Below are 25,701 nucleotides of genomic sequence, written 5' to 3' on the forward strand. Positions count from 1 at the left end.
AGCACACGTGAGCCACCGCCTATGAGGAGGCGAGGCCCGGGCGGCCCCGCCCACGCTGGGTCGCCATGGTTACGGGGCGGGGCTGAGCTGCTTCCAGTCAGGCCTCGGGGCGGGTGTTTAATATGTACGCATACACAAACATACCTATATATCTTTATATGTGGGCTATACCTGTGTAAATACACGTATATACGTGGGCATAGGCACGATTTAAATACATAAATACAGCTTTAAAGAGCCCCCACCTATCAGTCGCTGCCAGTTTGCAGGCAACTCTTGAAAACCTCCATTTCCACCCCCAAAAATGGGTGCAGGTGCCTGCTTGTCTCATACAGTTCCTCCTCAGGATCTGTGTCATCCACTGTCCTGCTAATCCACACCAACAAGGGCGTATTTTATTAGAGCAGTATTTTTCATCCCTTATATTTTTTGTGGGAGCCCATTTTTGACCGAAGAGGCCAGCCTTTTGAGGGGAGATTTTGCACAGCCCTCAGGTACACCTTCCCCAAGGAGATTTTCTTTACCACTCTCCCATCTCAGCCTATCAGCCCTTCTTCGCATTTCATACCTTACCTAATACAGATTATTTTTTCCAATTTCATGGTGAATTTTAATTACTTTAGAGCTGACAGATTACGGGCCAAGACAGCCTCCTAATTAAAACAGGAGGCGTAAGTAACTAAATGCTCCATGCAAAAATCTTGTCAGGTGCTATGTTTGTCATCTTGCTCCACTCTGGGTCTCTGAAGCACAATAGCGTGAGAATAGCAAGAGACAAATTCTTTCCAAAATGTCTTAATTTGCGAAAACCACCTGGAATGCCAACCTGTGAATTACCACACAGCATTAGTGACCACTTTAAAGAGCACTATTGGTACTGGCCGAGTATTGTGCGAGCTGGTGTATGATGTTAACCTTGTGGTCTGGTCACAAGTTGTGAGCAGCAGTCAAACTCAGCATTTCTGGGCTTATTTTGAGGCACACAAACAGAAAATGATAGAGAGACCCTTTCACTGTACCCTCCCACACCACAAACCCTTTAGCTGACATCAACAAGCAAAAAAACCCTAAGAGTTTTAATACAAGCTTACATCTTGGACAGTGGGATTGAGTGCACTCTCCACAAGTTTGACGATGACACCAAACTGTGTGGAGTGGCCAACATGCTGGAGGGACAGGATGCCATCCAGATGCACCTGGACAGGCTTCAGAGGTGGGCTCATGCAAATCTCATGAAGTTCCACAAGGCCAAGTGCAAGGTCCCGCACGTGCACCAGGGCAATCCCAAGCACAAATCCAGGCTGGGCAGAGAACAGATTGAGAGCAGCCCTGAGGAGAAGGGCTTGGGGGTGTTAATGGATGAGAAGCTCAGCGTGAGCTGGCACCCTGGGCTGCATGGCCAGCAGGGTGAGGGAGGGGATTCTGCCCCTCTGCTCTGGGGACACCCCACCTGGAGTACTGCATCCAGTTCTAGAATGCCAAAATAACATCATAGACCTGTTGGAGCAAATCCAGAGGAGGACACAAAAACGACCGGAGGGCTGGAGCCCCTCTGCTGGGATGACAGGCTGAGAGAGTTGGGGGTGTTCAGCCTGGAGAAGAGAAGGCTCTGGGGAGACCTTATGGCGGCCTTCGGGTCCCTAAAGGGGCTACAGGAGAGCTGGGGAGGGACTCTGGATCAGGAAGGGGAGCCATAGGATGAGGGGGAATGTTTTTCCCCTGAAAGAGGGTAGATTTCAATTAGATATCTGGAAGAAATTCTTGCCTGTGAGGGTGGTGAGGCCCTGGCACAGGTTGCCCCGAGAAGCTGTGGCTGCCCCATCCCTGGAGGTGTTCAAGGCCAGGTTGGACGGGGCTTGGAGCAACCTGGGCTGGGGGGAGGTGTCCCTGCCCAGGGCAGGGGGCTGGAACTGGATGATCTTCAAGGTCCCTTCCAACCCAAACCATTCTATGATCTTGGTACATCTGCTGCTAATGTAAACAGTTTTATACCTACAATAAATATGCATACACACACCTGACTTGTCTAAACAATCCAAAGGTATAGCAAGTTAAGTTACCATCTTCTGTTTCAACTGAAGGGTTTTTCTCTTGAGCATGAAAGGCTGCATCTTTTCCCATTGTAAGTGTTGTCTAAATTAAGCCCTTACTGTTCTTATAATTTGCTTGCAGCAATGGGAACTGGCTTCTTCATGTAGCTTGTGTACTCTTGAGAAAATAAAAGCTCTAGAAAAAAAAAAAAGCTTTTTTTTTTTCTATTTATCTCTAGAGCAAGTAATTTATTGTTACCTTTATGTGTACCACACAGGTCCCACCCAACCCTACACTAGAGCAGCAGAGGTGTTAGTCATTTATGTAAGACAGTGTAGACAAAAGAAGTTTCGATTTGAGATACATGGATTCATTGTTCTTTATCCAGCATTTGCAAAGAAATTACTCTGAACTGTGTTTAAAGCAAGAAGGTAGAGTTCCCCCCCCCAGCACAAAAGATACCTGAATATGTTAATTTGAGCTTTTTTAATGTATATACAAATGTTTCAGACCAGTCACAATTTCATTGAGTATATACTGTATTTACAAAAATTACAGTAATTTAGTCAAACAGTAAACCTGAACATTGATAACCTCTGTCACTACCAGATATGACAAGAAAATTTTTTTTTAGTTAACTATTTTGATATACATATGTCCTAATACTTTCATGCATCCATAAAAACTTTAGGGATGGAAGTAATCAAAGCTTAAGTGGGGTAGGGTTTCTTTTGGTAGATAAAGTTTAATGATGGATTTGTATTTTGTGAACGTATGAGTATCCAGAGTTATGTGCCGTGACAAACTCGATACAAAGCTAATGTAGTTTTCATTATTAAAAAAGTACATTATAGTAATGAGATCCTTTTTATTATATAGGCGTAGGTCACAATATCTACAAATGTGAATGATTAAACAATAAACCAACAAATCACAGGAACATGATTCACATTCCAGTTATCTCTTTAAATAAGACAAGCACATACTGGATCAAAACATTAATAAATAACATCCAGTTTGTTACTATTATCTTAAGGTCTTTTATATAAAAGGAGACCTATGTGTTGGTTTCACATTTTCAATTAATGGTAGTAAGTAATGGACCAATACAACAAAAGGATGACTTTTATACAGAAAGCAATGTACTTTGACACACTGTCTTTGCAGTAAAGGTTTTGCCACTTGAAAACATAAGTGCAACAACAAGTGGATTGTCTTTAAAAACCACCAGCTTTAAAGACTCACATCAGATAGCAACCTGTTCCTTAAGCAGTAAATACAAATTATTTTCTGCCCATCTTCTGATTATACCTGCCCTTTCAAAGCTCAAATACAGATACGTGTTGGTAAATAAACGGCTAGCTTAGTTATTCTACAAAAGGAGAATGCCAGAATTTGGGGTGAAGAGCATAACTTGATTTTTTAACTAGGAAAGATGCTTCAGCTTTAGCATCAGATATACTTCCTCGTGATATTATTGCTTTGGTCCAATATAAGCTTTCAAGGTAAATCAATTTGCACTGTGTTTACCTCAAAAATCAGACCTGGTCCACAGATGTCTACATGACAGCTTGTACACCGCAGTCTGAAAAGTGAAGTTGCAACAGGTTGCATTCTGCCAAGAGCCTTTGCCAAGTGCTCTGGAGCTGATAAAGGCATAGAGGTGATACAAGTGGGCTGGAAAAAGTCTTCAGAATCCTCAGGATGGGAAGTGTTACCTACAGCTGGAAAGTTTCTGAAATTTTGCAGCAGAGTTTTAGTTTGTTGATATTTCTTTTGTTTGATGGTTTCAAGCTATTGATGAGAACTTCACGGGAAAGGAAACACGTGCTCATTCTCCACTTTTACAAATGTGGATTCACCCTTCCCCCCAGTTCCCTGTTCTCCCAGAACTGCTGTTTAACAAACCAACAAGGTGCTGTTTAACATCAATTACTTGTTGTTTGCTTTGAAAGACACTTGCTCCGTAACACAGAGGAATTTTTTCTGCACATTTCACTGCTGGACTGTGAGGTGAAATACAGTATTAATGCGTAAAGCAGCAGTCAGCTGCTGCACTGATCTAACCCAGGATTCAGCTTTGTATCTGTTCAGGCATACTATACTACATGAGCAATTAAGCAGCAAATGGTGACTGTTAGAAATGTGCCTAAATCACATCTGAGCACTTAAATTTGATACAGTTTGATCCAAACCTAGGAAGAAAGTACATCAAAGTTTGGGCTTCACCACCAGTTATTGAACTCAACTGAAGTGTTGCCATATCACATATCACAAAAAAGTAGGAAATTCACCGGCTACACTGTGTCGGAGACAGAACAATTCCACCTTTTACCCAGAATGTGTTCTCTCTCACCCCACTTGAATCCAAAGAAAAATATAAAAGTTACAAGAAACTGTAACCCCATGGCTCTCACATGGTGAGCCAGGTGGCTAGAGTTCCTCTGAGCTCAGGATTCTTGGTACAAGTATAAGGAGACCTTCCTCTTGTTCTTCATGATAAGTATTAGGCTCTTAGTTTTCTGAGACTTCTGAATTTCCAGACAGAGTTTAGTTGATCTGTGACATTTGTGACAAGAGACTATTTAAGCACTAGCACAGGTCTGTAGTGGAGACTGAGAAAGTACCTAATACAAGGGTTTTTGTCCTTGGTTTTCAAATTCTGACCAGGCATCGTTTAGCTCCATAAATATCATCTTTGCATATTGTTCATACGGCTGCCCAGTAGCCTGGAATAAAAACAGAAAGAGGGATATCACATCTACCGAGTCATACTATAAAAGTTGACATTTGAGCAGCTAGATTCTCAAGCAGTTATCGTTCTCTTTCCACAAATGGTTTTCCCTTATTCTTTGACAAGAATAAGCTACTGTTGAGGGCTGTTTACCTTGTTTACAGCTTAAAAATTTCTTGGCTCTTCAGCTCTCCTGCTCCTCAGAGCTGATAACCCCTCAAATGTGATAAAGCACCACAGTCACGAGGGAAAAAAAAAATTAACCTTTAGGCTTTGCAACAGGCATTTTACCTGCACCAAAGGGAGAGACCTGCCACCTGACACAGTTCCTTGATAAAAGCAATATTCCTGCAAGCCTCTGGGCAGCCCACATCTTCAAGCCTTGCCCACTGCCCCAAAACTCTCAGGGCCTCCATGTCCTTAAAAGTGGAAGCCTCACTGCCATAGGGTTTCCCAGATAGCGTCGTTGCACTCTGGTTGGCCACTGCAAGCAGCAAGATCACAATCCAGAGGTTGGATAATCAGATAACCTGATTCTTCCATTTTAGATGCTTGATTTTAAGACCCTTCTCCTTCCATATGCCTTTATCACACCCTCATCTCCTTTAGCAGCCACAGTATTCTGGGCTGTTGTTCGCCACCAGTATGGTTTAGAGTCACAGTGAGGGTGCAAAAGCCAAACATCTGAATCTCTGTTGCTCCAAACAGCGGGTGCCAAGCACAGTCCTGCAGCAGGGAATGGTTAGAGTTCTCACCTTTCAAAAACTGGCAAAAATCTTGAACTACTGCTTCCTACAAAGCTGTTTATAAATTAAGCAATTACATGTAATGCTTTATAATTAAGAGAACCGTTACAGTTTCTGAACAATGTGAAACTAGGAAAACCTTACCTTGTCAGGATGAACGACAAGCACTGCCCGCCGGTAGACCTTCTTCACCTGCTCTGGCGTGACAAGATCTGCCATACTAACAGGTTTCCACTTGGTCTCCCCTGCCCATAAGACTGTATGCATTGTGGACAGCAAGGCTCTTATATTTCTCTCCTTCCCTTCAATCCATTCCAGCACCTGGAGAGGATAATGAGAGTCTCAATTTATGACTTACATTAGTTATTCCAGTAGGAAAAAGTTTCTTCATTTGAATAGCAGTTACTCCAAGGAGCATCTCACATTTCTTTCCAAGCTTTAGAAAACCTTTGGAAGGTATTTCCCAGTCTCTACTTTGTCTTTAATTTTTATATTACTGCTTGAAAATTAAGCTTGAGCAACATCCCTGCTAAAAATACTGCTTATGAACAGTCATTAGATGGAATAGTCAAAATATAAATTAAATGTTTAACTGCGTGGCTCTTTAGCAAGCTTAATGTCACACCTAAAATAAGCTCAACTAGAACGTTGCTGTTGATGCCTATCTTTTGTGCATGTCTAGAGTTAAGTCTTCTAAAAACTCATGTTGAAGGTTGGCTTCAATACAAATCCTTTTAAGCTCTGAAGTCAGAAGCCTCAATTCTCTCCACATGCCTATTTTGCTACCTGCAATCCAGCAGTCAAAGCAAGCAATAGGCAGGCCACTTTCCTAAATGTTGTAGTCCCCTTTAGTGCTTGCCATCTTAGTCTACAGCTGGGGAAGCTGCCCAGAGAGGCTGTGGAATCTCCTTCTCTGGAGATATTCAAAACCCGCCTGGATGTGTTCCTGTCCAACCTGCTCTGGGTGACCCTGCTTTGGCAGGGGTTGGACTAGATCTTTGAAGGTCCCTTCCAACCCCTGCCATTCTGTGATATTTAACAGTTCTAGGCTGAAGAAGTGATTCAATGACATTAAATGCATCAGAGCGAAGGGAATTGTGTTGGGAAGGGAGAATCAGCTGGGTGCTTCAGTTTGCTGGGGGAGGAGGGGCGAAAATGTTGCCCACATTAAGTAGTATCACATGAATCACTGAAGTACTATAAATTATGAATTGGGAAAAGTATTGCCCACTTGATGGCCTGACAGCTATCCAGCTTGGTTATGAGTGGCTGACGTCCATGTCCAGCATGGTTGCTGGCACGCACTTTCCAAAGGTTAAAACCTTTCCACAAGATTGAAGTTAAAAAAAAAAATAATCACTTATTCTGTTTTCTAGAAGTTTGCTTGGCTTTTGCTCAGCTTTCCCTCTCAGCTGTATCCTTCTGTAATTATAATTCGTGGCTTCATATTTCAAATGTAGAGTCGGACACACTGAATTTCCTTCCCTTCAAGTAGATTTGTAGTTTGGCAATTTATTGATGAGAGAGGAGAGAATTCCAAAACATGCAAGATTAATAAGACAGAGGATTAGTTCAATTAGCTGTGCCTGCTAATCAGGGCTGGAGTGATGTGGAAGACCAGTAGCCCTGACAGTAACACTGAGCAAGCAACTGCTTGCCACAGTCTAGTTTAGGACGGAAATGTAACCTTGGAGTTTTAAATCTATTCCAATGGATGTTCACATCTTCAGGGAAAGCATGAGAATTTATTATATGAACAAACAGCAGGAAGTTCTCGCTTTCTGCCCCAAGGCAATCTCATCATGGGGAGAACCTGCCTCATTTCCTCAAAACCTGGGTTTGGCAGAAGGACTGGCAGAGATGGTCACTGCTCTTACCTGATTTAATTGTAAGAAGCTAATTTGGAGCAGAGATTTTACAAACTTACCGCTTTTTCTAAGTAGTGTCTCTTATTCTGAGATTCTTCCAGATATTCCCCAACACCTGCAGTTTATGACTTTGTCTTTCTGCTTACACTATCTCTCTGCTGTCTGGGATGCAAATGGGGAGCACAGCACTTTATGACGCTATCAAGTTTGGACACCTACTTTATGGAAACCAAGCATGAGAGACAGCACATGGTCCTTGGGATCCAGTGATGCTGTGGAGAATGCGCACTGGAGTAAGTGCCAAAACAGGACAGCTTCTGGTACTAAGTGATCTGAAAGATGTGCTCAGCTGCCTCTCACATGCAGGACGGCCGGTGGCTTTCAGGGGCAGCATTTCAAGCAGCCTCCAGCATGATGAGAACAAAAGATACATTGAATGATTGTAAGAGCATAAACAAGAGCATTGCTTACTTTTAGTTTTTCAGGGTCCATCTCCTTAGCCATTTCTTCTTTTCTCATCTCAGCTATTGTTTTGGGGCCCTTCTTGTCTTTGTGAGCATTAAAGCCTTGACCAGATAATAGGTCTTCGAAATCTGCAGACACTTTTGGTTTTGAATCTTAAAAAACAAGAAGATTTGAAGTTGTTGTCACAATACAGGTTTAACAAAGCTTTTCTACCCAAGCCACCCCCCAACACTTATCACTATCACAATTTCCCAGTGCTAATGAGGGCGTAGATTCTCACAGAAGAGGTGCAGGCTAATGCTGCCTTTGAATTATTATTGAAGCCCATTTGTAACTCAGGATTTCCTAAATACTAGCATGTTTTAGAGTCTAGGACAGGACAACTAGTGTTGAACTTTATACATCCCCAAATGATCATCATGACTTACTTGCTCAGACCCCAACCTGTTGTGTCTGAGCATTAAAGCAATATTAGAAGGAGGCGACCTTTTGGATGCTGAACTTTGAAAAGCTTACCAACATTAGCTGGTCCTTTTCCACGTTCGTTTTGTGCTCCGGGCATTGCTGAGAAGCTCACATTGTAATTGGGCTTGTTCTGGGGAGAGGCGTGAGGGATGCTCGGCTGGGCTTTGGGTTGTGCCTGCTGCCAGCCATAGCCAGCTCCTTGCTGCCAACCGCTGCCACCCATGGGCTGGGGAGAGGGTTTCTGTGGCGAGGGGGGGAATCCTCCACCCATGCCTGTCGGCGTGGTCGGTTTGCTGGCAAACGAAGGGCCACCTGCAGAGTACGGGGAAAGGAGTGACAGTGGGCATTAGCAAACAGGATACCAACTTACCTTCCAAAAAGGGAACCTAAACAAAATCCCTGGGCAGCTTGCTTCTATTTTCAGCTCTGCCACAAACTTATTTTTGCAAAATCAAGCAAAGCCCTTCAACTTCCCTGTCACTGCTCTGTAAGCTGCTTAAGAAACAGCATCTGCCTTTGAAGATTGCACAGGAATTGGAGTAGCAGCTCCTCGGGGAAAGGCAGGGAACACTGCCTGCAGGTAACTGGGATCCACAGCTGCTGTGTGCTATGGTGGCAACATCAGGTTAACATGTGTTGAAATAGTATCTCTTTATGCTGTGCTGATGTAATACTATCCCACAGAGTTGTGTCTCAGCACCTTATTAAGCATCCCCTAGAGTAATTTGTGGTGGGAGGTATGCAGTGTTAATGTTTTATTATTTGAGACTAACATCCACGCTCAACTTTGAGCTCAGAAACATGTCATGGAAACTGGATCAAGTGCTTTTGACTTAGTGATGAACAACAAAAGTGTGGTTGAATATCCTGTGGATGCCAATTAATTTGTTTTTAAACTCCATAACTTTGCTACAGAATACATGTTTTAACAGCACCTCGATGGCTCTGTCATGAGTCTTGGCATACTTTTTATTTTGCTCCTGCAGAGCAGCTAGTGATCCAGCAGAGGGAACTGGGAAACCTAATTCCAGAACCATGCTGGTACTGACGCAAAGGAGAAAACAAACATCACATCAAACCACAATGGCTTGCAAAGAGCTGAGGGCAGTGACAAAGGGAAGAAAAATCTATTTACCAGAGTCAGAGAAGCCGTCATGCTAGGCTTAAAGGAAAACTTAGATGATTTGTCTGATCTGCCTTTTTAACACTGGGGTCAAGGGTTTGCTGAGATAAATAAAAAGGAGAAAATGCTTGTCTAAGCAGTCAAGCAAACAGTCCTTTGCAGCCAGGTGCAAGTGAAAACAGGTTCAGGCTCCACCTTTAGATAGTACTGTGAATTAGGGGCAGATAAGTGAGGTTCCACAGGTTTCCTCACAAAGGACAAAAATGAGTCAAGTCTAGAAGGAAACAATTCCTCAGGGACCCCAGTAGCTTTGAAGAGCCAAAGGCTGCTCCCAGGCACTGCTCCAAGGGCTGTAGCAACAGTTCTGTAGTCGGAGTGAAACAGAGCATCCTTAGACAGAGACTGTTTAGACTTTCGAGATAAAGGTTACACTTTGCAATCCATATAGCCTACAAGGTCCTAACAAGTTTTTAACAGGTTTTTTGATAGAGGATCAGTAAAAGCGCAGATTTATGAGAGCTTACAGAAGATCAGGCAGAAGGGAAAGCTTGAAAGCAGCACTGGCAAGCATGTAGGCTGAGAGGACCCATGGAGCTCTTTGTCACATACTGGGCTGTTCATCCTGTATCTCTAAAATAGAGCTTTTTTTAAGAAAAAAAAATACATGCAAACCTGCTAAACTTGCTCCGAGCGTCCCCAGATCAGCAAATGGATCCAGTGTTTGGGGTTTAGCTTGATGAGTGGGAGTGCTATGGAGGGATCCTGTAGGACTGGTGGCAGCTGACTTACTTCCCACACCTAGGCCACCTTAAAGGGAGAAAAAGAAAAGGGAAAAAAAGAAAACATCAGTCTTTAATCACCATTTTACATGAGTGCAGCTCTTACCCAGTGCTCAGTCACATGATGTTAGAAGACTGTTAAAATTAAAGCGTACTATTGTCAGATTCCTAAGCAGTCTCAACTCAGTGTTGGCCCAGACTAGTTACACACCCACTCACAATTAGGCTCAGCAACAAGAACGTTCCCTTGACTGTCTGCAGTGGCAGAGTAATTATGAAAAATATATCTATTTTAAGAACTAGAAGCCTTCAGGAAGCAACTTTTGGTAGGACATGTATACTCTCCCATGATGGGAACAAATCATGCTATTATTTAGTGGCATCCCAGGAACACATAGTGCTTCCCAAGTCCTTCTCATGGCTCTACACTGGAATGAAATGCAATTATGTCCACCAAGCACCTGTCCTGCTTTAAGCCCTGGTTTCTCACAGAAAGAAACTCAGATATTTCCCCCCCGCCCCAACAGAAAGCATTTGGTAGTCTTTAGCGAGATCCTCAGCTGGATGTCTGGGAGACCAGGACAACAGGTACAGATGAGACTAACTAAAATCCTGATAGAAGTTTTGTTGTATTAATCAAAGTGCTAAGCAGCAGAAAGAGGGAACATGTTCTCTGTAGTCACTGGTAGCATTTCCCCTCCGCTTCTCCTCTCTCAGGGCTCCTTAAGGGTTTTTTGTTAAATGTCTTGAATTTTTATGATACATACCTGGTTTGTTGGGCCAGTCCCAACCACCGGAAACATCTGGTTGTATGGAAACTGTTGGTGTGCTAGAAGCTAAACAGAACGATTGCATATAAATATCTCAAAGTAGTAGAGCAAAACCAACACAATCCAGCATCTAGGAAAAGCAGGGGACAAGGAGCAGGAGAGACAGTACTGTGTCCACCTACCATTTGCCCATTAGAAGTGAACTTCTCCCCCACAATGGGCATTACAAGTTTAACTTTTGTTTCTGCTCTCATACCACACACAGGTAAGTGGGAAGGACACAGGTTTACAGTGTTCATTTTATGGTAGTTTTGGTCAGACCCTTCATACACTTATTTATAAAAGAAACTTCACCACCAGAATAACACAAGGTTTTGTGTTTCTGAATACATCTCAACCCAAGGAAATATTCTACATGCAGGGGTCAAGGATAGAGAAAACAAATACAGCAAAGAAGCGCACACACGTAAACCAGAAAGAATACACACGGTCCTACACACAGATGTAAACCAGAAAGAATACACACGGTCCTTCCTTTAATCCTATATCAAATAAAGTCTCCACATCTATGCAATTCACCCTGCCAGCATTTCATTATCTGTAGGCACTAGCACTGTAATTTAATACCTCATCATGCTGGGATACCATTTAAATCCCTTTCATTAGTGCAGCCAGCTCCAAGTGTGACCCAACCGTCTTATTCACGGAGTTAATATCCAATACCCGAGCTTGGCAAGGCAAGGATGCAAGTAGTGCCAGCAGCACACTAGTTCCCTCCTTTGACATTTTGGCTCTCCAGCGAGCCTGTTGCACCCAAGGGACGTGTTAAATGATCAGACACAAATTCATATCTGAATATGTTTCAGAGAAGGTTACAATATTAAGTTAATGGGACAACTAAAGAACATTTCAAACAAAGAAAAGAAAAAAGTCCAATAACAAAAATAAATCCTACTCTTCAAATAAGAGTCAAATTCAACTGTGAATTTGGCTGGGGTTGTCATCAGATCTAAAGAAAGCAGATGCCTGTAACTAAAATCACCAAAGGACATGTGTTTTCTCTAGCAGGCTTAATATGCCATGCTCTATTTAGCTCAATTAATAGTAGTTTGGTTTAAATGAGACCTCATAACCACAGGAATAGGCAGGCAGACATTCTTCATGGTCTCTTTTTTCATGTATACAAATAGCTTATTAATTAAGTATAAGACTTGAGCAAAACTAGTCTCATCCTACCACATTTCAAATTAGAATATGCTTTAAGTCTAGAGATAAAAAGCTCTTTCCTGTTTAGTGGAGTTTCTGTGGTTTAGAGTCTTTTCATGGTGAGCATCAGTTTGTACTTAATGGCTCCATCACTATTTAAAAGCAGCATTTCATGTTTGCTTAAATACAGTAGAAGGGCCTCACTTTCTTACCCATGTGAAAGGGATCACTATGCAGAGTTGGTGAAGGACTTCTTGTTGCTTGAAGGAAAGGATCACCAGGGACAGCTGATGAACCAAGAAAGGAACCCAGGAGGTCTGGACCAGTTTGCTTAGGGCTACTTCCAAATGGATCAAAGGCAGTGGCTGTAAAAACATATTTGAGAAAACTAAATCATTAACTTGTACAATGAATGTGCTTCAGGGAGACACTGGTGCGCAGAGACGAAAGCCTCATACTTGCAGCTACCAAATAGGAGGCAGCACGTGACTATGGGAGAGCAACTGGAAAGTATCAGCACTCTAGCCAAATTCTAGGGGACCTAGAGATCCGTGTGCCTTGGTCATGGCAATACATTTGTTGATCCCATCTGTCTTTTCCAAAGAGAGGAGCTGAATTTAGGAGCCGTCAAAGTGAGTACTTAGACACTTTGGATGAAGTTTCAGCTTGCAAATACTGCCAATGCATAAGTGGGTGGTGGGGGACATCCTGGAGCTTGGAGTTAGTGCCCTGGTACAATTCCTGCCTCCTCAAGAGCTGAACGTAGTCCAAGATTACTTTAGGCTGTCAAAGCTTATACATACTGAGGGTAAAAGGACCATCTTTTAGAAATAGCTTTAGAAAATAACTGGTATCCTTCCTGCTTAGCATCACTTGTTCCAAAAATCCAGTTCATTCTCAAACACCATTTTTGATCAATTTGTTTAGCCTACTGTCTTTCATGTAAACAACAAGGCCAACCAACAAAAGAAACCCCTGAAGTCACTCAAATTCCTACTTGCCAACAAGTTTAAGGTAAAGACCATCCTGAACAGAGATGCAGATATACTACTGTAAGAAAGATACAGTCCTGAGAAGCTATGCAGTGCTAATGATGCTACTCATTACTTATATTACTCATTATTTAGGATACTTAATAAATTACTACTCTTCAGTTATCTCACAAGCTCTTATTCTTGCTTTCCTGGTTTGGGACAATTTAGCTGTGTGATACTTTTCCTTTCTCTTTTAAGCATCAGTCTGGCTCTGCAAAGTTCAACAACAGTATCCAGAGATCTTTTCCTGATGCTGTTGCTGCACCTCTGCCTTGTGAGTTGAGTGTCTGCCCAGAGTGGGAAAGTTGTGCAAAAGCTCTCAGACCAAGCATACAACAGCCACAGCAAGATGAACCTTCTCCATAGACAAGTGGCCCCATTTCTTCTGCTGAAACTTGTATTCTTCTCCCCTCTCCTGCCTCCAGTCCTCAATCTTCCCCTCTTCCCTCCTTTCACAAGTTTTGGTACAAGGAGATTATAACTGTTCCTGTCCCTTTTGCTTCAAAACACACCGTCGGCAAATCTGGTGTTTGAGTGTACTAGCAGACAAACCTCCCCAAGCCTGGGGGGTGTGTGTGTGTGTGTTGTGTTTAGTTTTGGTTTTTTTTTTTATTCTAGCTGAGAAAGAAAAGTCCGACTCAGTCTGACTTGAGCTGACTCAAGAAAAGTCTTCAGAAATTGGCTGAATGGCCATCCCATGGTAGGTGCTACCATTGCCAACCCCAGCATTGCCCAAGCCTGCACCTCCTTAACAAAATGAGAAAATACCATTTCTATACAAGAAAGTTGGCAGGTGTTGCAAATGCTTCGAGTTATCAGTTGCTGAGAAAAAGTTAAGTAAGCATATCGTGCTCTTTGAACCTGGTACATGTTGACAACATCAGCTCCTAAACCGTGACATAAAGGATGAGGCCAAACCAAACACAGGGCAGCTGTGCAACCCAGTGCAGTGCAGGGACCTGCTGTCAGATCCGGCTGCTTGTTCTCATCCTGCCTTTGGCAAAACTGAGCATCCCTCAGCGAATCTCAGCAACTTGGATTGGGCTCTTCACCTGTTGACTTACAACTGATTTTCACTTTGTCCTCCATTCACTTAACCCTCCTGAAGGTTACCCTCTTTCTAAGATCTACTCAACCATTCCTTCCACCAGCCTGATCTCAGTCTGGCTTTGAAGAAAAAGATCTCATCTGTGGAAAAGCCAGAAACAGAACTGTGTAACCACATTTCGTAGTCCAGGACCAGCATCATAGCTCCCAACTCCCTAAAGTTAAAAAAAGTTCAATTCAAACTGCTATGGTTCCACCCAAAAACCTAAAGAGGCTTTTTTTAAAAAAAAAAAAATACTTATTCTCCTCATATGCATTACTGAACACAGAGTAAGAGCAAAACTGATGATCTCCAGTGGCTGTCAGTGTAAGGAGTCAGCCAGACACTTGAATGAGCTCCAGTAAGGACTTTAGGGAACAAACTAGGTAACTTGATTTGTGTTTTTGACTGTGAAGATGCACCAGCTCCTGCCTCAAAGCAGAGGAGCTGGCTGGCCTCTTGGGATCACTCACAGCTCTTAATTTTCATGAAATGAGTGTACCCAAGAGGAATCCAGCAGCCCAGAGCAGATCACCCAGGTGGGATTCTCAAAGCATGTGCCCCACCAAGTCACACACTAGGCATAGCCACTATTACCTTCTCCTACCCTTGGGGACGGGGATGGGGATGCTGAAGCTGCGGAACGGCGAGGAGTTGACTGCACAGATCCAGGTCCCCCAACATGGAAGACCTCCTCAGCAGCAGGCTGTCCACTTTGACTCTGGGAGCTTGGCCCGCCAACCCCAAACAAATCATTCAGCAAGTCTGAGTTGGAGGGGGCAGCAGTGGGCTGCGAGGGAAAACTCTTGCTCATAGGGCTACCATCCAGGCCCAGCAGGTCCACGTCTTCAGGTGGAGGTGGTGCTGGAGGCTCTTGCTGCTTTTTACTGTGTTTTGGTGTCCCGTGAGGCTTGTCACCACTGGCATTACTGTGCTGACTGGAAAGGGACAAGAGTTCGTCATCTGACTGTTCGCTTTCCTCATGCACCAACGCTGCTCGATCCTCTGAGGTGGGGTGAGAGCTACTTTTGTCAGATTTCTGATCTAAATGATGATTAAAAATAAAATTAGGTAGCTGTTAGTTTTGTCATCACAGAAGTCCCATAAAAGTCAGCTTACATGCAGAACAAAAGGCTACTGAGAAAACCACAGCAGCATTTTGCTGGATTTAAAAAAAAAAAAAAAGTCCTTTGCAAAGCATAACTTAAAGTCTCTCCTGGTCTGCATTTTAAGAAGGCAGCTTTATTGATCGGGAAACACAGACAGAAGGTAATTGACTCTCCTCAAGCCTGAAGAGCCAGCAAGTGTCAGGCCTACAGACGCAAACCAAACGAGTTTTGGGTCAGGACCAAGGATCCAGGGTCATCTCCAGCCATGCCTTAAAATCCAGGCAAAACGAGGCTCACTGGAAAGGACAAGGGACATAAGCCGCCCTCCTAGCTGTGCCCCGAAGGATCGCTTACGCTGGGCTCCTACCCAGCATGGTGCTGATGCCAGAGGAGGAACGCTGCATTCAGCAGCGCTGTGAGATTTTTGAGGCGTTCAGCCCTATTAAATGGCCTCTCAGACAAACACTCTCAGTGCCACAGCCTCATAGCACTATATATAGTGCACCATTAGAGAAAAAACAGCTTAAATTTGGTGTTAGAATTGAGGCGGCCTCAGGCAAAGCTTTACACTAGAACAACGTCAAAATTTGTCACAGATAGCACAAGCAGGCAACGTTTGAAGAGGACATTGTAGGAAGTTTATTCCCACTCCATTGCAACATAAGGGTGTGACCAGCAATACGCTGTGATCTAATGGGAAAGACGTGTTACAATCGGATCCTTCAGCCCGACTCTCTGCTCCAGGGAGGGGGAAGTTGTTTATCTTGTTTGAAGCCGATTTTACTTTGAAGACCAAGCCTGCATACCTTGCCAGCTGAGAGATGAGAAGAATGCACTCTGTCCGACATTTCTTATGTTATCCTGGGGTGAATCAGTGGGACCTCTACCTGCAGCACAGAGCAGCAAATAAATAAATTTAAGAAAAACAAAGTTCAGCATGCAGTTAAGCATGTAAATTGAATAAATCTGCGCGGCTCTACCTGCCAAAGCAAGAGTGTCCTGATGCTCCTGATGAGAAGAGAAGAGAATGGTTGGATTGATGTCTTTTGTCGTGAAGTTCTCCCACGGGGGAGTTAATTCGGTTTGTCTGTCGGTAGACTGTATTTCTATCTCCAGTATAACATGAAAGAGCTGAGGATATTTGTCTGGAGAATCACAGGCATCCAGTTCAGGCCTAAATGGGGACAAGAGCTGCACAGTTAAAAAGGGAAAGGATATTTCTGCAAAGCTATATAAAGTCTTTCAATATATGCCTGCACACAGACTTTTTCATCTGTGAACATTCTCCTTCAGCCTTCATAAGGCTTTTATGCTTCAGATTTGATTAATGTTCAGCTTAAAATACTCACTTGGTGAATTTTAGTGTGGTTGTTCCCAGGGCTATGAATCCAGTATGAAATTGAATTTGGAATATTTGTGTGTTGGTCATCTGAAAAAAAAAAACGCAGAGGATCAGACTAAACAAGTGCTTAAATTCATTAAATTAAAATATTTCTTTATAGCACATGCAGACAGTTAGTTAAGTCTACTTTACTACCAGTTACTATATAGACTAATTATAGCTGCTATAAGCTAATTCATTCTGCTTATTCTACAGAAAGCAGAGCTTTTCCTTCTCAAACCCAAATATTTCCATCTGCCTTAAATTCTGCTGCTGCTGCCTCCACACAGCAAAGTGCCTTCAGAGCATTCAGGAATGTGTCTTCATGCCCTGCTTCCCTTTGTTTCTGGTATCTACTTGACATTTTAGCTCTTAAATGAAACAGATATCCGTTTCCACTGATTATACTGGAGCACCAGGTTTGTACCCCAGGAAAATGTAAGACCATTTCACTTGCAGTAGATGTTTTAGTAAAGCATCATCTGTACAGGAAAAACCACCAATCACAAATTAGGAAGAGAAAAAACACTCATTGGTCACTCTGCAACTTGAACACTAAGGTTTTGAACATACAATTAGGAAAATTATCAAGATCTCAAATTAAAATATCAGAGGAAAATGTGACCATCAGAATGTAGCCACCACACCCAGCTAGTTTTGGGAGTCCGGGGGCTGTTCTGCCTGACCAGCCATGCAGCACCCTTCTGCAGGGAGCACGTGAACCACCTCAAAGCAGGTGGGACAAAACTTGGTTCTTCCCTTGCTCTTTGTGCTTTAAGTCACTACGATTGAGACAGGTTATTTCATTAAGTGAGCCGATCAACCCACATCACTACAAAGGTTAATTGAGCAACTTAGTGTATGACAACTACCAATTTGGTTTTCACAGATCCAAGTTTTCCAGGCTTAATAGAATACATTTCCAAATGACCAGCCTGCAGGTCAAATGCTCTTTCCTATCTCCATGTCTGACCAATCCACCTAAATTGCCTTTTTTGCCCCAATGACCAAAAAAGGTGAAGGCTGCTCTAGAGGAAGCAAAACAGACACCATGCAGGAATAATGGCTCAGTAAGTCATTCTAATTTGAGCAGAAGAAAATCTTCTTTCATCTTCTTAGAGTGCGTAGGTAGAGGCTTTGGTGGTGGTTTGCCCTGAGCTGGTTACTGATGTATCAGCCGGAAGGATCCTATGCACCGTCAGTAGACACCATCTCCAGATACACTGGAGGCATCATGGACTTCTCCAAATGCAACTTTTTTTTTTTCACTTGGCACTGCTCAAATTTGTGTTATATCTATTGTCAAATAAGGAAGCTTTCTACATCACAAGGTGCCATGTGCATTCTTAGACCCCATATTTAGTCATCTCAGTTAGCTACATCGCCTCTACCATGCAAGAGAAGTTAAACGAACTCCTACTTTTGCTTGAAGGCGTCCCCCAATGGTTGATCTCATATGGTAGACAGAAACAACAACATCTCCATGGACAGTGGCTCCCAGTGGAATTAGGACTTTCCCTTCTTGCACACGGTATTCTCTTTGAGGGGAGGAGAAGGAAATCCACAGTTAAGCTCCCTTCCACAATGCCATTACCACCCATCAACAACGTCAACATAACAGCTATCACCTCATTCAGGCGAAGCACACAGAAGGTGCATTCTGTGCTGTGCTTAGTGGCTTAGTTGAAATACAAACATTTCACAGGGAAAACCAACACAGCACTGAACTCTCTTCTGTGGAGGTATCCCACCACATGACGGCCTTCAACACTAGGCACTAACTTTCAATTAGTAAACATCCTCCATCATTTATCAGGCAGTCTGGCAATGACTGCAGCCCAGCTATTAGCCACATTACCCAAAACGAAAGCCTCCTAAGGATGGGAGGAGACCACAGCAACTCACTTCATTCTTTCATACTCCTGGGAAGTGGTAAGGATTCTGGTTTCTCCGCTGAGAATGTCACAGAAGGGCCGGCACCCATTCCGTTGCTTGTTGAAACAGGGGACTGGACTGAGGGTGACTGACTTGATAGTAAGTGGTTTGCAGTGAGGAATGATGGGCTTGTCTGCTATTAGATCACAAATGTATCCTATATACCTGCAGACAGAGAAAGACACTACTGAAATCTCCATGCCAGGTGACTAATTTTCATTGTGAACTTTAAGGCTACCTTGAAAGCCAATGTAAGTGCGATTCTTCCACAGTTCCAGGACTGGAGTTTCCATGTACTCCAGCATCCTTGCAGCTGGCCCAAAAATCTATGCTTCTATTTCTGTTTAATTACAAGAACAAGAGCTCAAGAGGACTGAAGTTGTCCTTTAACTCTGAGCTGATGATCGTTCCTCCTCACCTTTTAGGAGAGAAGGTGCTGGGCAATGGTTTTTCTGGTTTACCAGTAGAAGTTTGCCTTCTATTTTATGTGCACATAGCAGATGAATTATTTTGTATGTAACAGCAATCCTTTAGTACATGACTAACATAACACTAGATCTTTGGTTTGCTCTGAGTGCCAGCTTTTCCTCTGCTTAATGGAAATTGTGAAAGACATTTTTACAGTGTAAACCCCTGTAAGGATGAAGCTGACATAGGGAGAGGGATTCACCCAGGCCCTGTTCACTACAGGTTTGTCAGCTTTCCTGAACTACTGAGCAAAGCTCTCATAATATTTGGTTTGTTCCTCCGTTACTGTTGTATCAGTGTGGGTAAGATGGAAGTGACCAGAAACATCAGTTACAACCTGTCAACACTAAGTGTTGTGGTTAGTACGCGAGTACTGCTTGGGCAGTTTTTAGTGTAAGGAATAACGCACCCTCACATAGCATTTAGCTCTACCTTCTGTGAGATGGCCACAGTACAATTCCAGGTCTCTTTGTGTTCAGCAACTGCATTGCAGGGCCTGGATTAGAGAAGAGGTGACAGAAACAGAACATCGCGCTGACCAGAACGGCTGAGGCTGCACGGCCATCCTGTTAAGGAAAGAGACAGGGCGAGAACAATGTATAAGTATCAGAGACATCCTTTAAATTTCAGCAGAACACTCCCTGCTCTTCCTTAAATCACATAAAATAATATCTCCAGAAAGACTAGGTATGAGACCGCTTGAGAATGAGGTATTTTCTAGTGCTGTCATTTGCTTAATACCGGGGACTTCAATGAGCAGCACTGGCCTGGATCAAAGCTAAGATAATATCCAGTAAGCAGCCAGAGCTGAAGATGGTTTAGACTTACTTTGAAAGCCCAGAAGTACATTTTGTCTACAAACATTGGTGTTTCATGGCTGCTCCCAAGCTGTAATATTATAATTATTTCAAACATAGGTCTGGAACTGACCACAGGGGTCAGAGGACACCCATCCCACTGCTGCAGGCAGTCAACTCATAGAACTTTAACCTAGAAGAGTTCACAAATAAGAAATCCAGCCCAAGGTTCCCTCAGCCAAACAGCTCCACAGCCCTCAACCTATAGATTGATCCTGAACAGGTCTACCTTTTATTTAGTCTGATGAAGGGAAGTGTGTTTGCTGAGTCAGACTGATACAAAGAGATGAAAAATACAGAAAGAACAGGAGAGAATCAAATTATCCCCAGTGCCCCAGGTCCCTGCTATACCCAGGAACATATGAGGTGATGACCCGTATGAGCAATACCCCCAACTCTGGTTAGAAAAAGCATTTCTACCAGCTTTCACCAAAATCCAGGTCTTAGGCCTACTTGGTTTTGGATGCACGTTTGCAGTGCACCGATGGGTACAAGATCCTGCTCAGTGCTGCCAGAGTGCCGTGCCACCCAGCTCATCTCCCACTTGTCAGAGGGAGGCAGAAGAGCCCAGAAGTCAAGGCTCATTTACAAGGAGTGGGATACCTACTGCCCCATCAGACAGGCAGTCACCCTCAAAGTCTGAAACACAAGTCAAAAGTCACACACGCTCCTTGCAATTCCTTATTTCAGGCACCTTTTCGGCACTCCAGCCATACTGTAGCATTTGCCATACCAGAGCTAACCCCAGACCCCAATAACCTGCTGGGCCTGAGCACATGCTCAAGGTTAACTGGCTATTTGCTTTTTTAAGGTTTCAGAGCAACTAGCAGGGGCTAAAAGATCTCTCAAGTTCATGTAAGCTTAGCGGGCTCCTGTAGACTCCTTGGAAAGTGTTAAAAATGACTCCCTGTCCTTTACAGGATTACTCTGATATTCATTGCTCAAAGGACAGTAAAGGAATTTGATTCTTGAGCTAGATTTCCAGGACTGGAGGCATCAAGTACATCTTCATCTCCGTTTGAGTGGAATTTATATCCCATAGCCCCCGGCTGTGCTACACAAGGCAGAAATGCCAGACTAACATGTAAGGTCTATGCATTTTGGGGTCAGTCATTTCCCCCGTTCCTTCTGGTTTATGCTGATCAGGGCTGACAGCCGCCTGGATTTAATTTAGGCTCCAGGAGCTAACCAGAAGTCTCCTTTTGGGCATTACTGTCAATATTAAAGGTGATACGAGGTAAATTATGAGTTAGTCATACAGACTCACACCCCTCTCGTGCATCCTATCTACACATTGCCCAGTACTGAGTAACCCTTATGGAGGACATAACACCACATCAGCTGTCGTGCACAAAGAGGAGCAGAAGGCAACTGGACTTTTTCATGCAGGCCTGACAAGTAGCGACCACAAGAGACTTCGCCAATCCCAGTTTCACAGTTTGACAGCATTCCCAGCTATGTTTTTTCTCCCCAGCGTCCATCAGTAACCTTCAGTCTAGAGGCTGCGTTTTGTCCTCTGATTACTTTACAATAAAATGCAAATCCATAGCAGGCCAACAACCTTTACGGTCAGTTCTTAGGTGAAGTTCAAACCTTTTTGCTACTCATGTCCTCTAGTAGTTCACCGCTAGAAGGATTGGGACCTCTTTTGCTTTGCATCCCTGCTTCTTGTTCAGTGTTAGGTCTTCCAGCTTAGCTATGTAACTGCCCATGGAAGATGAAGCCACCTTCTATGGGGGTCCATTTTATTAGACTTCTTTTTCTTTTAGAAATTGTCACTATCCTTGTACACAGAGTCCAGACATGCAATGTGACTTGACTCACAGGTCTAAAACCATGGTCACTTTCTGGTGTACTTACCATGCAGTGGATGACACACACATTTTTGGGGTTCTGCTGCAGCCAGTTGTGCATGTTCTTACAGACGGCATAGAGGTTGTGCAGACTGGGCGCTTGTCGTACTGGCCAGCTACATTCGGATACCTACAGGAGTCGCACAGTGAACAAAAGGCAGCTTCCCAAGAGCATTAAGCAAGGCATGCTTCTACAAAGGCTTTCTGCCAAGGAACGTACTTCTCTTTTACAACCTAGAGTTATGTGCTTGAAACCTACTCCGTCTTTTCTCATGCATAATTCTGCTTTGTGACTTTCATGAATTATGAGGCGGCAAGCAAAAAGGAATTCTCAATTGAATAACATAATATTGATGTATTGTCACTGACTATACATTTTTTAAAAAAAATTACATTCCAAGTCAGATTATCTTGAGTGGCCTTTCACAACACTCCAGTCTCTCCACAGCACATTGATTTCTGCTCTTAAAGCCTTCATACAACTTGTCCCTAAAAACTACGGCTCTGATTTTCAAAGGATACTGAGCATCTGTTGTTTTCAGTTATTTTGTGCCATAGGATTTTCAAGACCTGTTTGACAGATATTAAGCTAATGAAAGGGAAAATTCTGTTAAAAAAAATAATATCCGAGTATAGTTAAGATATGAACTAGAAAAATGAATGACTTAGAGCTGAAAAATCACAAATCCTGAAGTATGTCTAGTTACTATTCATTGATGTACTAGTTCTAAGTCATAATGCTTATCTCCAGAACAGTCCTTGCAGTCTCAAACAGCACATCAAATAGCCTTCTACAGACATCTGTTTCATCTGGTTTAAATTCAAATATCTTTTTAAAAAGGCATTTCTGGCTAGAAGAAATTTAAAGGAGAAATGTCATCAGGCTTGCCCTCAGACAAAGAATTGGTTCTCTCTCCGCTGAGATTTGGATCCTGCTTAATGAGAACCAGGGGTAGGAACGAGATGGTTTGCCCAGATGTTCTGAAATAGCCATATGATTTCCATACCTGACCGTTTCATCTCTGAGAGGAAGGAAGTGCTCCAGGTTTCATAAAACCTGTGTTTAAGGTTCTCTTACATACACCTGCACAACATCTTATAGCAGAAACAGGAATCCCAACTCAAACCAGAGAACTACCGAGCTGTGTTTTGTCTCAAACCACAGTTCCAGTGACACCCAGAGGATACAGGGACAGAGCAAGCAGGCAGCACTGCCTAACCCAGCACATCCATCCCACTACCAGCCTTCCTGAGCTGGTGGACCTCTGCTTAACATTTGGGAGTTTTTTTGTCTAATCCTATATCTATTAAGATGTAGGTCTAATAACTTTTTAGACTAAAAAATTTTTGGTCTGCACAATATCCTGAAATTCAGCTGTGCATTTGGTGAGCAAGTGCAGGTTTTGCATTGTAGAAGCTACCCAACAAGTCAAGCCATGCTCGAGCTTTGGAAGGCAGAGAACGACCATTCCCTATTTACCCTCTCTACAGCATTATCCTCATCCTCCATCTTCTCCTGTCTCAAGGACTATAGTTTATTTCATTCCTTCTGTTGTGTACACTTAATTTTTCCCTTGCCTCTATCTTTTCTGTGCCTATTCAGGAAGGGCTGAGGGGGCACAAAATACCCCAAGTTTCACTACATGGTAACCCCCAGTGCAGCATTAGCTTTCTGTTCCATGGACCTGGCAGGGCATGCACTGCTGCAGTCACAGGACCGATGTAAAATCTGAATTACAGAGTGATCATAAACATTTATTCAATTATTTAACAGAGCCAGAGTACTGATGCCATAAATTATGTATAAGGAAGTTATTTTATATTATCACACCAGTTATTTTATTATTTTATATCAAGCAAAAGTCTTCTCCTCCCAGCCCCGAATACTTTTGCAGCAGGCTTCTGGAGGCACAAGATCCACTTGCAATTAGATCACTGAAACACAATTCAGATTCCAAGTGGCTGTTAGAATTAATATGACCAGTGACTCTCCACTGACGATCTTCTGAACAGATCTCATGACAACACACTGTCAAGCATCTGGAAAAGCCATTATCACTTGTCAAGTAAATAATATACATTTCCCAACAGTTCATAATTATATGTTTACTTTGCCTGTAATTACACATCTGCCTGCTGGTTCACAATTAGGAAATTAAATACGCACTATGTAGCGTGGCATTTATTTCAAATATAACCTCGCCACCACTCATGAAAGACAACCTGAGAGAAAAGGAACAGGGATTCTTCCAGAGCTTTGGAAATCAGCCGCCAGTGCTTGTTTTACTTCAGCAGTGGAGCAGCAACAGCCAAGAACGTGACCCATCGGGGACTTTGAAGTCTGGTTTTGTTTAACATTATATTTGAGTTATATGTTTTCAAACTGCTCACACTTCCTCGAGCAGCCGTGAGCTGTCCTCTCCTGCTGCGGAGGCGAGGTGGGGAGGAGAACAGAGCACAACCAGATTTGAGCAGCAGGTTTTAGTGTTCATAGTCCCCTCATCTCCTCAATAGACTGGGCATTTGGGGCATCACGACCCACAGAGCCACATCAGGGCAAGAAAATGGCCCAGCAGGACATTAACTGTCATCTCCATCCTGTGCCACTACACAGCAGAATGACCTACTTTGATTTTAGCAACAAAAATTTTACAGAAAAAAAAGGAATTAAAAGGCCTTTCACTTCAAAGAACAAGTGTGTATCTCAAAACTTCAGCTCAGCTGGCATCCTCATCCAAAGCATGATTACTAGCTGGCATCCTCATCCAAAGCATGATACTCTTAGCATGATTTCACCTCCTTGATAACCCCATTAATGTTTTTCCCAACACATATGAAGTTCAACCTCATATTTATAATTGTTTCATGCGTCATCTGATTCCATGCATTCTGTTCTGCACATTTTGTTTCCTTGAAATATACCTGGACTCAGTATTTCCTAGCCCATAACCTGAAAGTACAATATTTTATTAAAAGATGCATCATTTTCTTCCTGTGTATGTCAGAGCAATAGCTTACAAAGCACCTTGTCGTGCTCTGAGAGCGACACACAGTCATCTGTTAAGCTGGTGGGTAGGGTAGGAGATAAAGCACAGGGGATGGAGGAGTTATGGCCAGGTCAAGCAATATACCAACAGATGTTTACTGCTGGGCTTTCAAAAGTAGATCTTTCTTCTCCCCCCAACAGCAACAGTGATGCACCAGAACCAAGCAAGACCAAAGATTCAGAACCCTTGATATCTTTTAATTAGTCTTCCCCCTTCATTTACGCATATTTGAAGTCATGGCTGGTTACTGATTGCCACTGAGAAATTTGCTACAAGCCTAAGTGAGGGATTTCTGGTGATCAGAGCAATTGCTGAAGACAGATTCAGCTATACCTCAAATTAAAATGAAATGAGGCTTATGCAGCATGAAATTCGCTTACCCTGACCAAGGGTTAAGCCTAGCAATGCTGTTGCCTTTTTCATTGAAGGCAACAAAAAATAAGACATTTTAAAAAATAAAAAAAAAAATCACTGCCTTGTGGGAAAGAGAGAACAAGAAGATTTCTGAAAGATTAGATCTAATATTGCATTTCAACAGCAGTATTTCATAGAGATTTCTTCTAAAAGCCATTAACGAACCAGAGCCTCGCAATGCTCCCGTATGCTGTTCTGGTTTTAGAGAAGGAAACTGGGGCAGTGAGTGGAGGTGGGTTTTTAAAGTCACACACTACTGGAAGAGCCAAAGTGCCTCTTAGATCCAATTTTCAGTCCTGTGCTTTGCCTGCTAAGGGCTCCTGCTTGAT

The 25,701-nt window shown here is 43.0% G+C and overlaps 2 protein-coding genes across 2 annotated transcripts in view; both read right to left on the bottom strand.

The window, feature by feature from the left end:
• The window catches only part of LEPROT, a 3,006-nt gene extending 2,939 nt beyond the window's left edge, over window positions 1–67 (bottom strand). The window contains exon 1 of the mRNA XM_009884004.1: window positions 55–67. Within this exon, the coding sequence (XP_009882306.1) occupies window positions 55–67 (13 nt within the window). The remainder of the gene's footprint in view (window positions 1–54) is intronic.
• Window positions 68–2,500: 2,433 nt separating this feature from the next.
• DNAJC6 (DnaJ (Hsp40) homolog, subfamily C, member 6) overlaps window positions 2,501–25,701 on the bottom strand; it is a 39,477-nt gene continuing 16,276 nt past the window's right edge. Inside the window, exons 5-19 of the mRNA XM_009883970.1 lie at window positions 21,919–22,041; window positions 19,634–19,767; window positions 18,704–18,898; window positions 18,219–18,336; window positions 16,767–16,846; window positions 16,398–16,591; window positions 16,224–16,304; window positions 14,906–15,352; window positions 12,418–12,552; window positions 10,979–11,047; window positions 10,114–10,239; window positions 8,361–8,621; window positions 7,851–7,996; window positions 5,656–5,832; window positions 2,501–4,760 (exon numbers count right to left, since the gene is read on the bottom strand). Coding sequence (XP_009882272.1) covers window positions 4,659–4,760; window positions 5,656–5,832; window positions 7,851–7,996; window positions 8,361–8,621; window positions 10,114–10,239; window positions 10,979–11,047; window positions 12,418–12,552; window positions 14,906–15,352; window positions 16,224–16,304; window positions 16,398–16,591; window positions 16,767–16,846; window positions 18,219–18,336; window positions 18,704–18,898; window positions 19,634–19,767; window positions 21,919–22,041 — 2,388 coding nt within the window. The 3' untranslated portion in view covers window positions 2,501–4,658. The remainder of the gene's footprint in view (window positions 4,761–5,655; window positions 5,833–7,850; window positions 7,997–8,360; window positions 8,622–10,113; window positions 10,240–10,978; window positions 11,048–12,417; window positions 12,553–14,905; window positions 15,353–16,223; window positions 16,305–16,397; window positions 16,592–16,766; window positions 16,847–18,218; window positions 18,337–18,703; window positions 18,899–19,633; window positions 19,768–21,918; window positions 22,042–25,701) is intronic.

Source organism: Charadrius vociferus, unplaced genomic scaffold, assembly GCF_000708025.1.
Source record: "Charadrius vociferus isolate BGI_N301 unplaced genomic scaffold, ASM70802v2 scaffold423, whole genome shotgun sequence".
NCBI lineage: Eukaryota > Metazoa > Chordata > Aves > Charadriiformes > Charadriidae > Charadrius > Charadrius vociferus.